Genomic DNA, 18,947 nt, shown 5'->3' on the forward strand with positions numbered 1-18,947 from the left:
GAAAGAGACAGCTTGTTTCAGACAGAGGCTGACATGAGGGCTTGCATGAAGTGCCAGCATAAGATAGGAAATTATTTTTTTAAATTTTGAATCAAACAAAGCTGCAATACAGGTGTCACGGAACTAATAATATAATAATATAGGGCTGTAAATGCAGTGTAATTGGTCTCCCTTAAGCCGTCACTGCTGCTATTTGATACCAGTTGAAAACCTTTTGTAAAAAAAAATAAAAAATTAAATCAATAAAATCAACAGTCTTAAATCACATAGTAACCACTTTTCTCTCAGTATTAGGGTTGGGTATTGTTTGAAATTTTACGATACCAAAACCAGTACCAGTAAAGTACTTCCTTCGATACCTTGCATAAAATGCCACGTGTTGAAGCCAAAGTAGTTGATTTTTAGCCTATTATTATTTTTATTATTATGGACAAGCAAGGTTATCTATTTTACATAAAAGTATTGGGGAAGCTGTATCGCTCCTCATCATAATTAGGTCGTCCTCACGGGTAAGATTATACAGGGAAAGACTACAGCTTGGGAGTTTTTTAATTGTTAGTGACCAAATAAGTTGTGGGAAACAAATTTAAGGTAATTATTTGATAGACTACGCGTGTTGAAAGTAAATAACGGAAAATGATTTCATTAACTTTCGATCAATAAACTGAATTGTAAGATCTCCGCGAGTGTTTTTTCCTTTAACCTCCAAAAACGACAGTCACAGGTATAAAACGAGTAAGGAGTTTGTTTACCTATCAAACCGACTACACCTGAAGCAGCCGCAGCTGCAGCCGGAGGCTCCGTTAGTAAAATCAGCTGATCACTGCTGCGCCAAAAAAGCCTTTAACTGATGTGATGGAACGCAGCGATCGATCAGTGACAAGTGATGTGAACAGCAAAGTGTTAAATGACACCAGAACATGAAACCAACGGAAAGCCAAGCTTGTGGTGAGAAACCTGCAACAGTGGTGAGGGTTCGGTGAGCGGCTGTTAAAATCACGCATGGACTGAGCGCGTGCAGTTTATGGTGCAGACACATAAGGAAAAAAAGCCGTGCTCTTCTTTCGGTGTGTTGCTTGTGTATTTGGCTGCAAGCAAAACCATACAAAAGTCATTTTTTGCCGCGATCTGGCTACAAAAACTATCGATTGAATTCCTGGTTCAACTGGTTTTGATTCTAATGGATACTGGGCTGTTTTTCGGTCGATACCATAAAGGTATCGAGTAGCGATACCCATCCCTAGTCAATACACAATGTAATGCCAAAAAATGTAATAATAGTGTTTATTTTCACATCTTTAGCTCTTCAACCTCAGTGAGAAGCGTCATGACATCAGCCAACTTAATCCAAAGGTAAACCTGACTTCTCTTCCCCTCTCATCTGATCTCCTCTCTTCTCCCATGAATCTGACTGACTGTCTCTGCCCTCTCTCAGGTGGTGGACTTTGGCTGGCCTGACCACCATGCTCCGGCCCTGGACAAAATCTGCAGCATTTGCAAGGCCATGGACACCTGGCTGAGCGCGGACAGCCACAACGTGGTGGTCATACACAACAAGGTGAGACTGAAAGACGGGAAGATGGCGTGAGGAGTGAGTAGCAGTGGCAGTAGTGCGTAGCTGTGAGGAGATGTTGCTCTCCGGCTCTTCTCAGGACCTCTGCGTCCTCTGAGGCTGCAGCTGTTTTAAGTGTGCTTTCGTCTGCAGTGACGTTCTCCCTGAGTGAGAGAGCGTTTGTGTGTCTCTTTGTGTGCTTGTGTGGGTTGGGCTGTGCTGGACGAGGGTTAAGAAAACACAAATTAAGGGTGGAAGGCACGCCACTCATCATGGCTGCTTAGGTTTATTTACCCTTTACTCTTAACAATACCATAAAAACTGAATTGACCAATATTTTCCTGTTGTCGCCTAAACTTAGTTGCATCACATTAAACTCTTGTGGCAAACCGCTGAGTATGCCGAAACAAACCATAGAAAAGTGCAAAAACAACTGCTAGGCCAAGGTCCCAAATGTAATACCTAATCATTTTCACGTTAAACCCACTGTGTTGCCGATTGTGTTTTGCAACGTAAGAATTAACCATGGGATCCAAAAGCTCTGTGTCTCATTCCAAGAAGTTCCCACGGGGAGGCTAGAAACAAGTCGGCTGCCATAACAACTGGTGTTGTTTTACTGCGAGTTGAGTAACGCTGGTGATGAGCGTGTGGGCTTGGAAGTTGTGGTGGTCACTAAGGAAGCAGGCTGCGTTGGGTTTCCACATATCAACAAATCATTTCCATTGGGCTCCGTGCTGCTCAAGTGGCCACGATATTTATAATGTGGAACACACTTATCCTCCACAGTCGTCCCTGTTTTGAAGATGGATAGATGTTTAAAATGAATGCAATCCCGGTTTGTTGCCATAGTAACCCGTGCATGTGTATTTTTTTACAATATAAAAACAGGTAGAGTGACATAAGGGACATGTTTATTGTGATTATGATTGAAACTGATATTACCTCTGTGACAAATCTTTAAAGGGGCAATGTCAGTTGACAGAAGTCTTGTGGTGTATGAAACAAAACAGTGTTAAACTGTCTTGTGGGTCTCTAAAGTTTAAAGAAATAACCCTGATGATGGCGACTTTACATGTATAACAGAAAGCCTGAGATAGAAACCGTGTGAATTAATTTTGGAAGATGTGGGCATTTATTAAGCAGCATTAAGAGGCATACCAAAAAAAGATCCTATCAAGTTGCATTATGGGAATTTTTTTGACCTTTTATGAAATCTCAGGTCTTTTAAAACATCACACTTTAGCATTATGTTTCATTTCTAGTTTGACTTTTAAGTCGGTGTTTCTGCCGATCTATTTTAGAGAGATTGCGGGTTCTAATTTAGTATTTGAAGTTTGATGGTGAGGCTACCATTTGGTTTATATTTGGATCTTGATATTTTGCAATTAAAAAATACATAAATAGTGAAACTATCCCTATACTGACCATATTAAAGAATATGTAATGTTATAAAGATGTTGAAAAACACTGTTCATGGGACACATCATGTCCTGGGGTCGTATTACAGAAAATCCCTAACCGGCAGAGGGGTGGTGATGGAGCAATGAGAGACCCGGGTTCAATCCCCCACTGTGACCCATCCACCATTGTGTCCCCGAGCAAGGCACTTAACCACTAGTTGCTCCAGAGGCGTGCGACCTCTGACATGTATATAGCAATTGTAACTCGCTTTGGATAAAAGCTAAATGAATAAATATGACTGAGACGATGGACTTTCCATACCAGATCCTACCCTAACTGCCTTGGTAACCATGGTAACAAGGGTTAGGAACTGATTTAGGAAAAAGGCCGTTACAGATTAACAGTTCCTCAATGTTCCTTTGTGTTCCAAGTGTTTTACAGAAGCATCCTAACTTCATAAAATGTTAAAAATAAACTCTCCTAACGTCAGCAGAACTGTTGAGCTGTCTTTACTTTTCCACCAGCTAGAGTTTAATAACTCGTTTAATCCACATGGCTGCTCTTTTACTGCTTTTACAAGATCAACAAAATGTCAACAGGCGGAACTTATTAATTGATTCTACCGATGCGTTTGATGACCAAACCCTCGTTAGTAGAAATGTCTCATTATGTAACATAATGTGAAGGTCTGATGTAACAAAAGGATCCTAATGCAGGTCTTTGATAGGAGGAGATCATTAAATTCAAGAAATACATGAAAACATGATGACGTCAGCCCGCAGCCTTTATTATTGTTATTATTTTTACCGTCATTATTAACTAGAAGAGTTTCTGCCGGGGTCAGTGAGGGAGCGCAGGAGGAGCCACCACCGGTTTTTCTTTGCTCTCTGGACACAACAGCTGCTGTTCTCTTTTTGTCACTTGTAAATGGACTTATTTTCTTTCTGACAGCATCGGCGCTCCGCTGGATGCCGGGTATGCGGCGGTGACTGTGTCCACTGATTTAGCTCACTCTCTCTCTTTAATCTCCCAAAATAAGCGTTACGTGGATTTGGATTGGAGGTGTTGGTAACACCTCTGAGTCATCTGACTTGAGGTTCAATGATAGTTGTTGTTTCTGCTCCATTTTTAGTGAAAAGTGGCATCTGTTGCCAGGTAACAGACATAAAAGTTGATAACCGATGTTGGATTGAGTATTTAGGATTTCCTAACCTGAGATAAGAGAGGATTCCTAAAGTTAGACAGGATTTGCTTCTGTAATACCAAACTGAGAAAAATCTTATCTTAGACTCTTCCTGTCTGAGACTTAAGATAGGAACTTCCTGTAATACGGCCCCTGGGAGATAAAATCTGTTGCTGACTCTTGCTTGATTGATGTCTTTTCAGGGCAACCGGGGCAGAACTGGAGTGGTGGTTGCAGCCTACATGCATTACAGCAACATATCTGCCAGGTAGGTCTGTAATCCGAACTATACCTGCAGAGGGTTAAGTTGCAGCACACTTTGAACGGAAAGGTCAGACAGAAAAGGAGAGCGAGGGAGAAAGTTGAAGGAGAACAGGGAGAAGGCGGAGACATGAGGAGGAGACGGAGGAACAACTAGATAAACCAGAATTGTTTATCACAAGACTGAAGCCCACATCTAAAGAACAGACAGAGATGTGATGAACAGAAGGAGGGGTGGAACATGAGACTGGAGAAAAACAATTTTATTTAGAGAAATTCAAGGAAAAGTGTTTGATATAATAATTATGAGCAGAAAGCAATGAGTTAGCTGAAACACCAGTCACCAGATCATAAGACTCGAAAAGTTCTGTTTATTTTTTATTGGATTTGTTTTTAGATACGCCAAAAATAGAATCACATTCTGTTGACCGAGGAAATTTAAACTGTTAAACAAGCAGAGGAGCGCGTGACTCCCCGTTGTTTCTGAAAGAACACTGATTGGCCAGGAAGAAAATGTACACATGTTCTTCCCTGTGAAAGTATAAGATTTCTCTTTAATCTCATAATCCCACAAGTCAGTTACAGTGAAGTAAAACTTTGACAATTTAAGTAGCAGCAAAATACTAGAATAACACACTGTCGCGCTCACCATATAGGAATGTAGATTTAATGTAGAATATAGCATTAAGATGTTCTATGTGCTATGTCAGTGGTTCTCAAACCTTTTCAGGCCAAGGACCCCTAAACTGACACACATTAGATCATGACCCATTTGATAAGATTCTGTCCCAGGATTACCCATCTGACCCATAGACGTTTTATTACAGAAAGTGTATGCAACCCGTACACATGAGCAAAATACGTTCTGTCACTTTTTTACTTATGGATGGAAAATGGCTGGGGGCCCCCTGGTACTCCTTCAAGGACTCACTTTGAGAGCCACAGTGTAATGAAGGTTATGCATGATTAGTTGCCAGACACGAACCCTGAGACCACTTTTGTCTGCGAAATCTTTACATATGTACTTTATACACTTGGCTCACATTGCATGACATGATTCAAAATATTTTAAACGTCTCCACTGAGCTTTAGAATGCCTTATGTGGTAAATCTACTTCTGATGATCTAGTGAGAAATTATTTTGCTTGTTTTTCTTGTGACTGTTAAGAATGCTAAAGGAGGGTGTTGATGAAATGTGTGGGGCATTAAAGGTGCGTAGACTTCTCAGATGCCTGACAGGGCATGACCACAATCAACTCTCTCTCATGATTAACAGCTACAAACGACAAGCTGCAAACACATAACAACGTCTTAAATACTTGAAATACTTTACATATGGGTTGCATATATACTGGGGTGGAAATAAAAGGGCTTTAAAGGAGACCTATTAAACTGCTTTTCCAGTCCTATATTGTAGTTCTGTGACTCCTGTATGGCAGCTTTGCATGATTCAAAGTTTAAAAAAATAATTTTCTGCCTTATACTGGTCCTTCATGTAGGCCTTCATTTCAGCCTCTGTCTGAAACAAGCCGTAGATGCTCCTGTCTCTTTAAAGCCCCCCCTCTCAAAGCCCACTGTCTTCTGATTGGCCAAGACCTGAAGCATGTTACCGGGCTGTTGTTGCACTCAAAGCCGTTAGCGGTACAGGCAGACTGAGCGTTGCCGTGGGAGCTAATGACCATGTCCGTGTGTCGTCGAACGTAGCCGTTGGTAGAACGTGAACATCCAGCATTGTAACATTGTAGATAAGTCATAAAATATGGAAAAGAATAAAAGGTCTCCTTTAAAAGAAAATTGTACTGACCAATGTCTTTTGTTGCAATGCAGTGCTGACCAGGCTCTGGACAGGTTTGCCATGAAGCGCTTCTATGAAGACAAAGTGCTTCCTGTGGGTCAGCCATCTCAGAAAAGGTCAGTGTCCCTCACTTGTTGTTTATTATTTTAGTTTTGCCCCGTCTCACAAAGAAATCTGTGTCTTTCTGTGAACTGAAAACATTTAAAGCTGCGTTAATTGATTTTGATGGCCACCTAGAGGCAGTAGAACAAGCTGAAAACACAACAGTGACATAATATCACCATATGTTGTTAACATGCCTAACTTGTTAGCAAAAAAGTGTTTATCTACACGTGCAGCAGAAAAGGAGCAACATCAGCCTTCATTTGCAGTCGTGTTTCTACCTGACAAAAGTCCAGCATTCACTCTCTTCTTCTCTGGTTTGCTGTCTTCCAACTCAGAAGGAAAATATTTTAGCTGCAGAGTGATCTTCTACACCTCATGGACGAAAGTACTGGGACCCCTACACAGGTGTTTGATAGGGCTGAGGTCAGAGTTCAGCTCTGTGTGGGCCAGTCAAGTTCTTCCACACCAGGGATGCACCGAATGTTCGGCCACCAAAATTAATCACTTTCGGTGTTCAACCTAATGAGTCAAAAGACCGAATAAATTTTACCGAACAATCACGTTGCCATGTCAGCAGTGTGGAAGCATTTTAAAGTGTCACCGTTTGCAGACGCTGTTCTGCTGAACTGTCTCCCAGCACATCCGCTCCATCTGTGGCTGACTTCTTAGAAAAGAACCGCTTCTGTGTTTCTGTCACTCGTCTGTGAGAAGGAGATTAAGCTAGCCGCACCTGAATTTGGAGTGCACACGTTTTCAAGCCTTTACGGTAAGTGAAAGGGCCCAGAGCGAGCTGACAGGCAGGTTAGAGACTTTATCCTGTCAGTTTGTCTCTTTACAAAGACGAGTGCTGCAGGATGAGAGTCCTACCTGAAGAGAGGCTGTGAAGACCAGAACCACATAAAACAGCATTTATCAAACCGGGTCGGACTGGATGAATTTAGCGCGAGGAGGAAACACATGTGACAACGTCCGGTTTTCAAAATAAGGCGTCTGTACAGGATGGAAATAAGATTAATTGGATTATATTCACAGAAAGTATTAAACATATTACATGTGTCCATTAGAAGTAAATGTACACATTTACCGGACCTTCTCGGGCCCCGGACCCCCCACCATAGTCTCTCCACATCCTGTGAGAAACACTGAGGCAAAAGCACATTTTGACAGTTTAATTTATGCAGTGGTAAAAAAAAAAAAAGGCAATATAATTGGAAACAATGTGAATGTACTTGGTCGGTATTCGGCTATTTTTTTCATTATAAGCGGCTTTGGCCAAGAATTTTCATTTCGGTGCGTCCCTAGTTTGTTTATGGAGCTGGCTTTGTGCACGGGGTGAAACACAAACTGTTAAATTAAAATTGTATGCTGTAGCACTAAGCATCATTTATTGTAGCATTATTTCCCTTAGCTGATGGGGAGTTCAGAGTTGTTTGGGTAATTTTCTGTGGGTTTGTCACTACCTGCAACCCCTTTCACATTATACATAGCCAGTTGATCCTTTGCTAATATAAAAATAGTTTGATAAATGCAGTTTGAAAGTCGACTGATTGAGTTTATAATAAAAAGAAGGCTCATTCAGCACATTCACTGCTGTTAATAGAGGTCAAAGCCAACGGTTGCGTCTCTGTGTTTTGATGAACACAGGATTATACCTTCATCCCTTTGTTGTAAAACATTAAGAAGCATGATACACAGACAGAAGGGAGCCTAGTAGCATGTCTTTTCTCTACCTGTGCCCTACTCAGGTATGTGGAGTACTTCAGCGGCCTGCTTTCCGGACACATCAAGATCAACAACAAACCCCTGTTCCTTCACCACGTCATCATGCACGGCATCCCCAACTTTGAGTCTAAAGGAGGTGAGTGTCATGCACAGACACGCACTGACACATAAACATTTTCACTCACATTAATTCTTTTTTTAACAACCTTTTAAATGTGTTCCAGGTTGTCGTCCTTTCCTCAAAATCTACCAGGCCATGCAGCCCGTGTACACATCTGGGATCTAGTAAGTCTTAAAACATACTCACACTCAAATGCTTTTACAAGATTCCAGGGATAGCGAGCTCATAATGGCTCAATAATAAAAACCCTGATTTTCCTTTATAGCCTCTGCCTTAACTCCCCTGCCCCCCAATATACACATACATCATCCCTCTTGCCAGTTTACTCTGAGTGCTTGCCTCACATTATTGTATTTAGCTAGCCTCCCCAGCTGCAAGCTCTTGTTTCCCTACTTTAGATTTTTTCTGGTGTTATTTGTGACTGGAGAGCCAATGAAACAGGCAGACAGGCCTCTGTGTGGATGCCTGCAGGGTGTTCTGCAAGAGGACACCCATGGTTCCCAGGGCCAGACAGGAAATAATGGATTCTATGGCTTTCTGTTGTTGTTTTGGGAAGAGGGGAGGTCAGAAGAGAGGACAGGAGGGGGGAGCTGCACTGGCCCTCAGATGAGCGAGGCAGGCATACATGCTACACCACGTTTGACTGTGGTGCAGTTTAAATTGAACACAGACATAGTTTAGTATATGTGGGTGAACAGTAAAATCTAAAAAACGTGCACGCAGAACATGGGAAATATCTGTCTCTTTAGCTGCTAAATGCTCCATGTTCACTTGCACGCCACACGACTTTGTCTGTCTGCCCCTTTGGTGCTGAGACTCTTTGCTGAAAACATCTGCCTGCTGCAGCTAGACATGAGAATTTGCACGCCAGAAAACCAAAAGGATGAGATTAAAGATGCTAAAATGCGCGGTAGAGCTGAGGGGAAGTCCGGCTGCGGACTGTAGCATCGCTCACGCCACGCCCCCCTCGCTGGAAAGTCTGTAATGATTGGCTGTAGCCGCACCACCTTTCTGGATGGTCTGTTCTGCACATTTCTGCCTGATTTGTACCACGCATGTGTGGACATTCTAGTTTACAGAAGCCCGTGATTTAAAGATAAACTTTATTTACAGCACAATATTATACAATTACACAGGGAGTTATAGCATCAGCATAAAGACTGAAATTATAATTAAAGTCTTTTTCCCAATTTGTTCTTGTTTCCACAAGCTAAATGTTAAAGTGATCTGAGATTAATAATGCAAATTTCATCCATTAATACAACATAAAGATTTTTAAACTTAAACTCCGAGGATGTCCACAAATGCTGCATATAAAATATTCATTTTATATGCAACAACAGAATAAAATAGCACGATATGATAAAATAAGATTTAAAAAAAAACACATAACAATAAAAATGTGGGCAAGGATCTTACTAGAAACATAACACTTTGGATTAACATTAATAAAAAGCTTATTTTTAAAGATTATATGATTATTTAGATTAACAACATGAACAGCTGAAATGATGAAATGCTCACACCACGCCCCCTGAGCTACAGTCCTCAGCTGGACCCTTCTCATTCTCTGTGGGTTTGAGTTGAAGCCCTGGAGATGCAGCAGCTCATTCACCATGGGTGTATGAGATAACACAAATACATAATAAACAAATACATAAACAGAAGATTACATAACTACATACAGTTCACATACACAGATGACTGTATGTGTGTATGTGCACTGAATGTGTATAGAGTATATGTTACTGCGAGCAACACCGTTTACACACACAGTCATTTGATTCATTCTTCCTATAAAAATATTTATCAGTGCAGCTTTAAACTCAGTGATCCTCGTGTCCTGCCTGTATTTTCTTACGTGTTGCCTTTCCCCCTCTTTTAACGGTAGAGCTGTTATAAAGTGCTTTAAAGTTACTACTGTAAACAGTAAATCCTGTTGGTGTTGAACTGTCAACTCTACTACATATGTGTGTCCATTCCTACAATAGTGCCAATACTATAAACACATTAACGGCATACAGTGTGAAACAATCAGTGCACAAATACTTCCACACTGTCGACCCCTTAAAGCTCCAAATCACATTCCTCCCCACTTTCTCTCACATGATCTCTGTTAGCACTCTCCCCCCTTTGATCCTACTCTCCCACTTAGACAATCATGTAGACACTAATACCCAAAATTAGCCCACCACTGCACCGTGGTTGCGCTCTGTGATGGCCACTGTTAAAGCAAGTAAGAGATTGTTGGTAGACGATGTACATCATGTGCGCATGGTTATCCCCAGACAAGCAACATCAAAAAGAAGCCGATGGCAGCGGAGTAATGTTGGCTTGACCACAGGATTGACGAAGGCAGGCTTGTTATCTAACATGTTGTGGCTTTTTTTCTTTCTCAGCAATGTACAGGGTGACAGCCAGACCAGCATCTGTATTACCATTGAACCGGGTCTTCTTCTGAAAGGGGACATCCTGGTAAGAATGGCACAGACGCACAAGTGCCTGATGAAAAATACAGCAAAACACATTATGTGAATTTCAACTAGGAAACAGGAAACTGAAAACACTGCTGGAGAACCTTTTTTTCCTCATGTCAGTGGGTTAACTCCTAAGCGTGAAGCCATTAACAGAGAAAGTTTAAAGTCTTACTTTTTCCATTGTGCACTGCCAGAGATGATGATGGTGATGACGACGATTGAATGTCAGTGGAAGCAGCTACAGAGATGTAAAGAGGATTCACTGATTTGTTCAGTTTATTAGCAAAGAGGGAATCCTGTTGGTTTTTCCAATCTGATCATAGGTGCATGTACTGAATGCATGTGCTGCAGCAGTTTATAGCATCCAGTCACAGAAGAAATAGGGCCATAAAAACCTGGGGGAAGACAGTTGGACTGAGTCCTATACCTCAGTTTATAGGCCCTCATTAGCACACAATATTTGCTGGAAACTATGACGTCAGAATGGCAGTGGCACTTCCTTTCCAACAGCGTTCGGGAAACATGGTGCTATTTTAACATGACATAATCATTTAAAAGTAAGTTGTACATCAGATGGTCAGATTTTTGCACATTTGCACTTTTAAAATGAGAAAGAAATAACCTCAATAAAGAACCCCAAAAGCTTTTTTTGCATATAGTTCAAGCAGAAGAACAGCACACGTCAGCTAAGTTTCTGTTTCTGCTGTCATTCAGGCCATAATGTTATCCAGGAGATGTGCCCTGGGCTCATAATTTCAGCGTGGGGATTTTCAAAGGAGCACTCACTGTACGCTCGAGGCTGTTCCAGTTTGGCCCCTTCAGAGCTGAGCTCATATCTCATCCTTTATTCAAGACGGACTAATGGATTCTGTTGAATGCATCATCTGACTGAGCCGTGGCTGCTGATGCTCATTATTATTCAGATAACACAGAGAATGTGAGCTGTGGCCTTATGGCCAAATGGGAGAGACATTAGTCAGCATGGAGTGTGCTCCTGCATTTAAACTCCACTGGTGTGTTTGTGCACTGAAATTGAGTCGTGGATAATATGACTGCCCATAAAAAGTACTAATTACTGAATGGTTAGATGGAAAAAAAGACGGAGGAAAATCTGAATTCTGATCTGAATTCTCCAGTTTATTGGCTGTTTTCTTCTCTCATTGGCCAGCGTTAGTCATTTTTATTTCCAAGTTCAGTTTTTAAGTTAGCAAAAAGTCAGGGATTTTGAAAGGATAGCTCAACATTTTGTGAAATGTGCTTATTTGCTTTCTTGCCGAGAGTTCGATGACATGGTTGATACCCCTCTCATATCTGTAGTATATGAAGCCACAGCCAGAGGACAGTTAACTTAGCTTAGCTTAAACACTTGAAACATCTAGCCTGCGTCTGATGAAAGTTAACAAACCTAAATACCAGCACCTCCAAAGCTCTCAAAAAAACACACAATATATCTAATCAGCGTGAAAAACTAAATGTAAACATTACAAGCTGTGGTCATATGAGGGATTATGCGCTGGACTGTTTCTTGGCTGGGTGCAGTTACTTTCTGTCATTTTTACATCGCGGCTTTTGTATTAATTAAACAAATGAGACATGACATATTATTTAGTGAGCTTTGGAGAAACTATTAAGTTTTTTTATTTGAACAGAGCCATAAGTTTCCCCCTGTTTCCAGTGTTTGAGCTAAGCTAGGTTAACTAGCTAATGGCTTTAGCTTCGTATTTAGCATACAAGGTTGATTTAACATGTTGTAAAGTGAAATTGAGTTGGTTGGGTTGGTTAGCCTGTGCAGGAAAATGAAAATGTGTTAGGGCTCTGAAGGCAACATGTAAGCTTAAAATGAATGTTTTCCTCCTAATTTTTTGTTGTTGTTGCTGGCTCACCAGGATTGTTTTCCTAATGAAAAAAACCCCCAGACCCCTCAGTGGGAGGTTTGCCATATCCCAGAAATCTGCACTAAGCCACTGGAAATCCTACTTTACCTCGTCCTCAATCATTTATATGCTTGTGTTTATTTGGGAACCTTGAATGTTTTGGTCTTATTTGGCCCCACAAGTAGAAAATAAGTTTGTGGAATGCAACTCAGTCCAACCTTCCTCAAACTCATATTCAAATTTAGTTTTCAGCTGCTGCTGAGTCACTTGAAATTATTTTGTTTTACGATAAAATCTTTATAATTACACCAAATGAAACCATTGAAAACTTGCTCAATGTCATTGTCACAGTCTTTCAGTCTGTCAGTTAATTTATTTTTTACAGTCTCAGTTTGTGAGCTGCAAGTTGCTCAGGTGAAGTGTAAATTTCCATTTTATATTCCTGCAGTTCCAGTAAATGTGAGGTCCAGGATACCAGCAGCAGAAGATTATCCTGCGTTTCCTGTTTGAGTGTTGCTCTTAAAGCTGTTTCTGTGGGGAGATAATAATGCTTGTGGAGAGGCCATACATTACAAGGGATACATGCAAGGGATAAATAAAAAAAAGTCTAAAAACGCGTTTTCTAGCTCTGAGCCAGTGTAAAGAAGGAACTAGCATTGGATCAAACTGGCAAGTCTCACAACAATGTCAAATTGTGTTCACTTGATATTCTTAGAGGATGGAAGTGATTTGATTTTGCAGTTTATTTATTACGCGTTCTACAAAGAAGACAGGACCCTGAAATGATTAATTTGATATTCAGTGCACCTGTGGAGTGACTGATGCAATGTTGCTACTGTACACTTCTGTTTAAATATCTTCTCATGGTTTTTACCCTGCAGCTAAAGTGCTACCACAAGCGCTACCGTAGCCCGTGCCGAGACGTGATATTCCGGGTGCAGTTTCACACGTGCGCGGTTCACGACCTGGGGATTGTCTTCGGGAAAGACGAGCTTGATGAGACATTCAAAGGTAAGAATTCTGGAATAAAGTCCTTTGAATGCCCACAATGACTGTCCTTATGATCTGTGTGCAAACAATCATTTTTTAAATACTGCAAATAGTTATAGTTAATATCACCTAGGGCTGCAGCTAATTATTTTCATTGTCGATTAACCTGTCAGCTATTTTCTTGATTAATCAGTTTAGTTGTTTGCTCTATAAAAAGTCAGAAAATGGTGAAAAATGTCGGCCAGTGTTTAACAAAGTCCAACAAGACGTCCTCAAATGTCTTGTTTTGTCCACAACCCAAAGATATTCACTTTACTGTGATAGAGAAGTAAAGAAACCAGAAGATATTCACATTTAAGAAGTTTGAATCAGAGAATGTGTCTTAAAAAAATTACTCAAACTGATTAATCAACTATCAAAATAGTGGGCGATGAATTTATTAGTTGACAACTAATCGATTAATTGATAAATCGTTGCAGCGTTGTTTATACTGTATGCAAATGCATGCCTTTTAATTTGTTTTCTTGTGAACTATTTGCTGCTCTAATGTCCCTGTAATGACTGATGATGTACAATTAATAGTTTCATTATTTTGCTGTATACGGAAGACTTTTTTCTGTCCTGTGTGCAGATGACAGGTTTCCAGAATATGGAAAAGTGGAGTTTATTTTCTCCTTTGGACCAGAGAAAATGCATGGTGAGAATCAAAATGTGATTTATTTGTTGGCACACACATTTTCCACACATCATATTTCACCTTCATACCTATTTTTAGGTAATATTTGTCTTTAATTGACATGCAACAAAAGACCCCCGACGCACCTTCATATTTCAAATGTTCTGTTTTGTTGCAAATCTTTGTTATTGTTTCTTCAGTTAACAAAACAAAATAGATCATTGTAAGTTAAACTCATCACTGAAAGGAGAACATTATAGACTCTTCTTCATTCATTCTGAATGTGATTTAAAGACATTCATGTTTTCTGCTCTGTCTCTTTGTACTTCTGGTCAAGGTGTGGACCACCTGGAAAACGGGCCGAGTGTCTCGGTTGACTACAACACACAAGATCCTCTGATCCGCTGGGACTCCTACGAAAACTTCAATCAGAACTGTGAGGACACCACAGACGGTAAGTACAGTTGGATTATAGACTGTATGTCGCATTAAACTAAAGCTTGGCACACACACTGCCAGAGCTGAGTCCAAACACAAACACATGCACGCACTAATAGCAGCGTTAGATGCAGTTTTAAATGGAATATCTTAGTAATCCATCTCTGTGTGTCTATCACACACAGATACTATAAATGTATTTATTTTCATTTTGAGGTGTTAATTACACTGGCTCTTTACAACCGTGGCCCTTATTTTAAGTATGTAAATTATCACATTCATGCAAATGCATGTGCTTGAACAATTTTCTCAATTTTGACCAAAAACACCTCAGTAGGAGTCGATTTCTTGCACAAGCTTTCTTCATTAGCTGCATAGGTGTCATTTACACTGGGGATGCTGGGGACATGTCCCCACCAGTTTTTGAAAGTATTTGTTAAAATGGTGCTAATAAATTGCTTGCAACAAGAAATGTTAATTAACAAATGAGAATGCTTTGAGAAAGGTTTATTTGCACAATAAGAAACATGCAATGCAATGTAAATATCTAAGAAACAAGTTGCTGATTTCTAAATTATGTTACATTATATTTTTATAATTTGTATTGTCACCTTACACCTGAACTTTGTGTTTCCCATATATATATATATATATATATATATATATATATATAGTGAAAGTTGAAGAAACCTGATGGTTAAAGTGGTTTAAACTTTTCTTTATGGTCAGAACAAACACTTGATGCCAAACAGTGGATCACTTCACAAATCTGAGGCAAAACAATTATGATAATATCTTTGTCAACAAATTTGCATTGAGTGAAAGTAAAAAAAAAATTTTCAGTCCTTTTTCCTCAACACAATTCTGTCCGAAAGTGAGTGAGTTTGTGTCTTGAAGTATATTTTTAGAGACATACTCCTCGTGAACTTCTAGGTGAAAGGTCGCTTTACATTAATGTTGTGTAAACTGTACGTGTGACTGTGGAAATGCATTTGATGTGGTTGAGTGGAAGTTGGGTCTTTCGCTCACACACACACACACAAACAGTGTGTAACCAAGCTGACCTCTGCAACAAGGCTGTGTTTGTCTTTCTGCGTGACACAGAGGAAAGATTCATCCTGCGTCCTAATGGAGTTTAAAGACTTTCTCACACTTTCATCTCTTTAAAACACCCACGTGAGAGGGTCAAACTGAAGTCACACTGAAGTTCAAACCAGTGTTGGAATGTTTTAAGAGACAAGACACAGGGTAGCGGTTGTGCATGCAGGTATAACTGCTTAAGCCTTTTCATGATACAGCATTGTTTAGTTACAAAAACTCTGTACAATGCAAATTAAAAGTTGAAAAAATCAACCCAAATCAATCATTATGAGGTTTCCATGCTGTCCGACCGTAGTTGTAAATGGTCCCTCTTGTTTTGAAAGGCAGGACAGGCGTTGGTACCACTAAATTCATTTGTGGTGAAATTGTGGCCGCAGAAAAGCCAAAGGCCCTGTGGGATCCGAGCACAGTGCGAGACATTCCTGGGTTCAGCCACAGGCATGGACAGAGTCTTCCTGTTGAGGGAGCGGTGATCACTCTGTGACCAAAGTGCTGCTTTCTCTACCACCCAAAACAGGGAAGCAATGCTACGCCCATAGCGATAGCAGCGAGCCTGTTGTTTTGCCTTCCAAAGACATTAGTAAGCAAGTGTCGGGATGGTCGTTGTGGAATGCATTTATCTCAATAAAAGGTAGTGAGTACAAATTACAGTATTTCCCTTTGAAACGTAGTGAGGTGGAAGTATAAAGGAGCAGATAATGGAAATACTTTAGTAAATGTATTTATTTACATTCCACCACTCGGTTAACAAACAACACAAGTGCACACGAGGAGCTGCAAAAAACATACAAGCGAGTGAGTGTTGTGTCATGTTTATGTCTACAGAACAGACACTGTTCAGGAACTAACTGATAATTTTTCAACAAGTGACAATTTAGAGCGGTGTTGTCAAAAGTTACCCCACCCCCTTCCCACCCGGAGTGTTTTCATAGGTCTCCCAGATAGCCAAAGGTCAAAGGTTAGTTGGCTGCCTTCTATCACTGCCCATAAAGTGTGTAGCCCGCACTCAGCGTCAGCTTGAAATAGGCCTCGCTAAAATAGAAGAGCTGTAAGCCTCCTCTCATTCTGTTTCAGTGAAGGTGCTTGTGTGTGTGCGTGTGCGCGCATCTCCTCCTGTCTGTCATCTGATGGTCATGTAATGGTCAAGGCTGAATTTGACTTTACACACATACACAAAAACAGAATTACAGATTTACACATGGGCAGAAACGCAGGATAGACACAATCACAACACGTTATTTAGCTACTTTAGACTTGCAGTTCTCGATACAGCAGTCCTTTCTGCTATGGCCATAGGTGTCATTTACACTGGGGACACTGGGGGACATGTTCCCACCTCTTTTTGAAAGCACTTGCTAAAAGTTTTCTGAAAATTAGCTTGCAACAAGAAATGTTAAATAAATAAAAATTCTATGAGAAAGGTTTACTTCTACAATAGGAAAACATTGAAATGCAATGTAACTATAGAATAAACAGATCTGCCTTATGCAAAACAAAAGTAACTTAGGCTAAAAAACAAGCTTCTGATTACTGCATTATATTTGATTATATTTTTATAGCCTATTCCCTTCATATAAATAAAGACATTCCCACTATAAGTTGCAGAAAATGTCTCTAGAATCCAGGGAGGACCCCCCCTATTTCATTAATGAATATTTCTTCTAAATAGCATTGGAGTATCTTGTTGTCTTGTTCTCGTGACTCCAATATTGTGCGTTATCATGTGTTGTGGACTAACTGTTTGGTCACACCCCTAATCTGAACCCTTAAATGTCCCCACCACTTTTCAGCACAAAGGCTTTATGCAGTCAGCACAGTCTGACTGATATACACTGCATTTTAAATGGGCTTAGCTTGCAAATAGCACTTAAAGAAACAGTTAAAAGGGTTTCCAGGAAACTGGAGTGTTTCCACTGTCATTTAGCTTCACACTTGTTAGTACTGAAAAGGCAATTAGCTACTCTGAAGAAGTGGCTTTTAGCGGTGAGGGGGACAGGAGAGGCCGTATATCTTCACTGGTGTTAGTTAGAAAGTATTGTTGTTGTTGGGCTTGCATTTTGTCACGATTGCAGCTGCTTCCCTCAGGAAAGTTTAAGGCTACTTACAAGTGTTTGCTCTCTTTGCATATCAAGGCATTGCATAAAGCTTAAAATTATAGGACCAATGTTTTGTTGGGATCAACATTGGGTAAGTGCTGTCTATGTGGTCGTTGGTTTCTAAAGATTGATGTCGACTTTCATTGTGTTTATTTCGTAAAAACAGCCACAGCTGCTGTGGGTGAGTTTCAGCACAGGGATTTTTGTCGTGCCTGTACCCTGCATAAACACACCAAGAAAATATCCAAAATGTCGCACTTTATCTTTTACAAACAATGTTAGTATCAAAGAAAGGGTATGTCTTTAATAATCAAATCCTTAGATAGCAAACAGGTCAGTTTTTCTAAAGGATGCACATGGTCCTCATGACCTGTTGTAGCACTATGTGTTACCCTTGGTCTTGGACTAATGTGATTTCAATTCTGTACTTGTCTTTATAGAATTGAAATCATCAAGGCTGCACTCTGACTGAAAATAACACTATGTCACAAAAAAAGAGGCTGGGTTAGTTAGTTGTTTCAGGTGCCTGTGAGAAGATCCAAGAAGTCCTGTTTGAGAAACATATTGCACAAGTTTGAAGGTGAATCAAATGCAAAAATACTTCAAAATGGTTCATAACAGTAGAAGACCTCTGATATCCTGATATATAAATGGAGCATAGTGTTACTTCAGGTAGACCACTGAAGTTGCACTTGCATTAGCTGATTGGTATCAGATGCTTCATTCATGCTTTACTATCACAGGCACAGTCATTAGCTGTTTGCCTACCAGGTGATTAATAACTTTATCAAATGTATTAATTATTTGTATTCTAATTCAGATTTAACTGTATATCCCTTTGCTTTAAATGATAAATTCTTTGACAGAGGTGTCTTCTACTTACATTTGCATTTTCTACAAGCTGATTCTGTCAGTCACCTGAATCATGCACCAGTCTAATCGGACAGCCCTGCCGGCGAGGGGTTAGGGTGGTGAGCTATGATGATGCTGATGCTAACAGCCTTTTAACAAGCTGCAGGAGAATCTGAAAGCTCATGTACTGTAATGTTTTGACAGAGAAGTGTGGATCATACAGTATTTCATATTTCCAGAATGACAGACCCTTGTGTGACCATTCAGTCCCAGTGATTGACTCAGATGATGATGATAATAATA

General features: G+C 40.2%; 1 protein-coding gene across 1 annotated transcript in view; it reads left to right on the forward strand.

Annotated features, from left to right (window-relative positions):
* The window catches only part of LOC119903801 (tensin-1-like), a 186,806-nt gene that overhangs the window by 133,415 nt on the left and 34,444 nt on the right, over positions 1-18,947 (forward strand). The window contains 10 exon segments of the mRNA XM_038720039.1: positions 1,303-1,353; positions 1,436-1,558; positions 4,340-4,404; positions 6,225-6,308; positions 8,043-8,155; positions 8,244-8,304; positions 10,540-10,615; positions 13,373-13,502; positions 14,113-14,178; positions 14,495-14,611. Of these exon segments, the coding sequence (XP_038575967.1) occupies positions 1,303-1,353; positions 1,436-1,558; positions 4,340-4,404; positions 6,225-6,308; positions 8,043-8,155; positions 8,244-8,304; positions 10,540-10,615; positions 13,373-13,502; positions 14,113-14,178; positions 14,495-14,611 (886 nt within the window).

Source organism: Micropterus salmoides, unplaced genomic scaffold, assembly GCF_014851395.1.
Source record: "Micropterus salmoides isolate LMB-PRFRI ecotype aquatic unplaced genomic scaffold, ASM1485139v1 Ms_hic_scaffold_15, whole genome shotgun sequence".
NCBI classification, from domain to species: domain Eukaryota; kingdom Metazoa; phylum Chordata; class Actinopteri; order Centrarchiformes; family Centrarchidae; genus Micropterus; species Micropterus salmoides.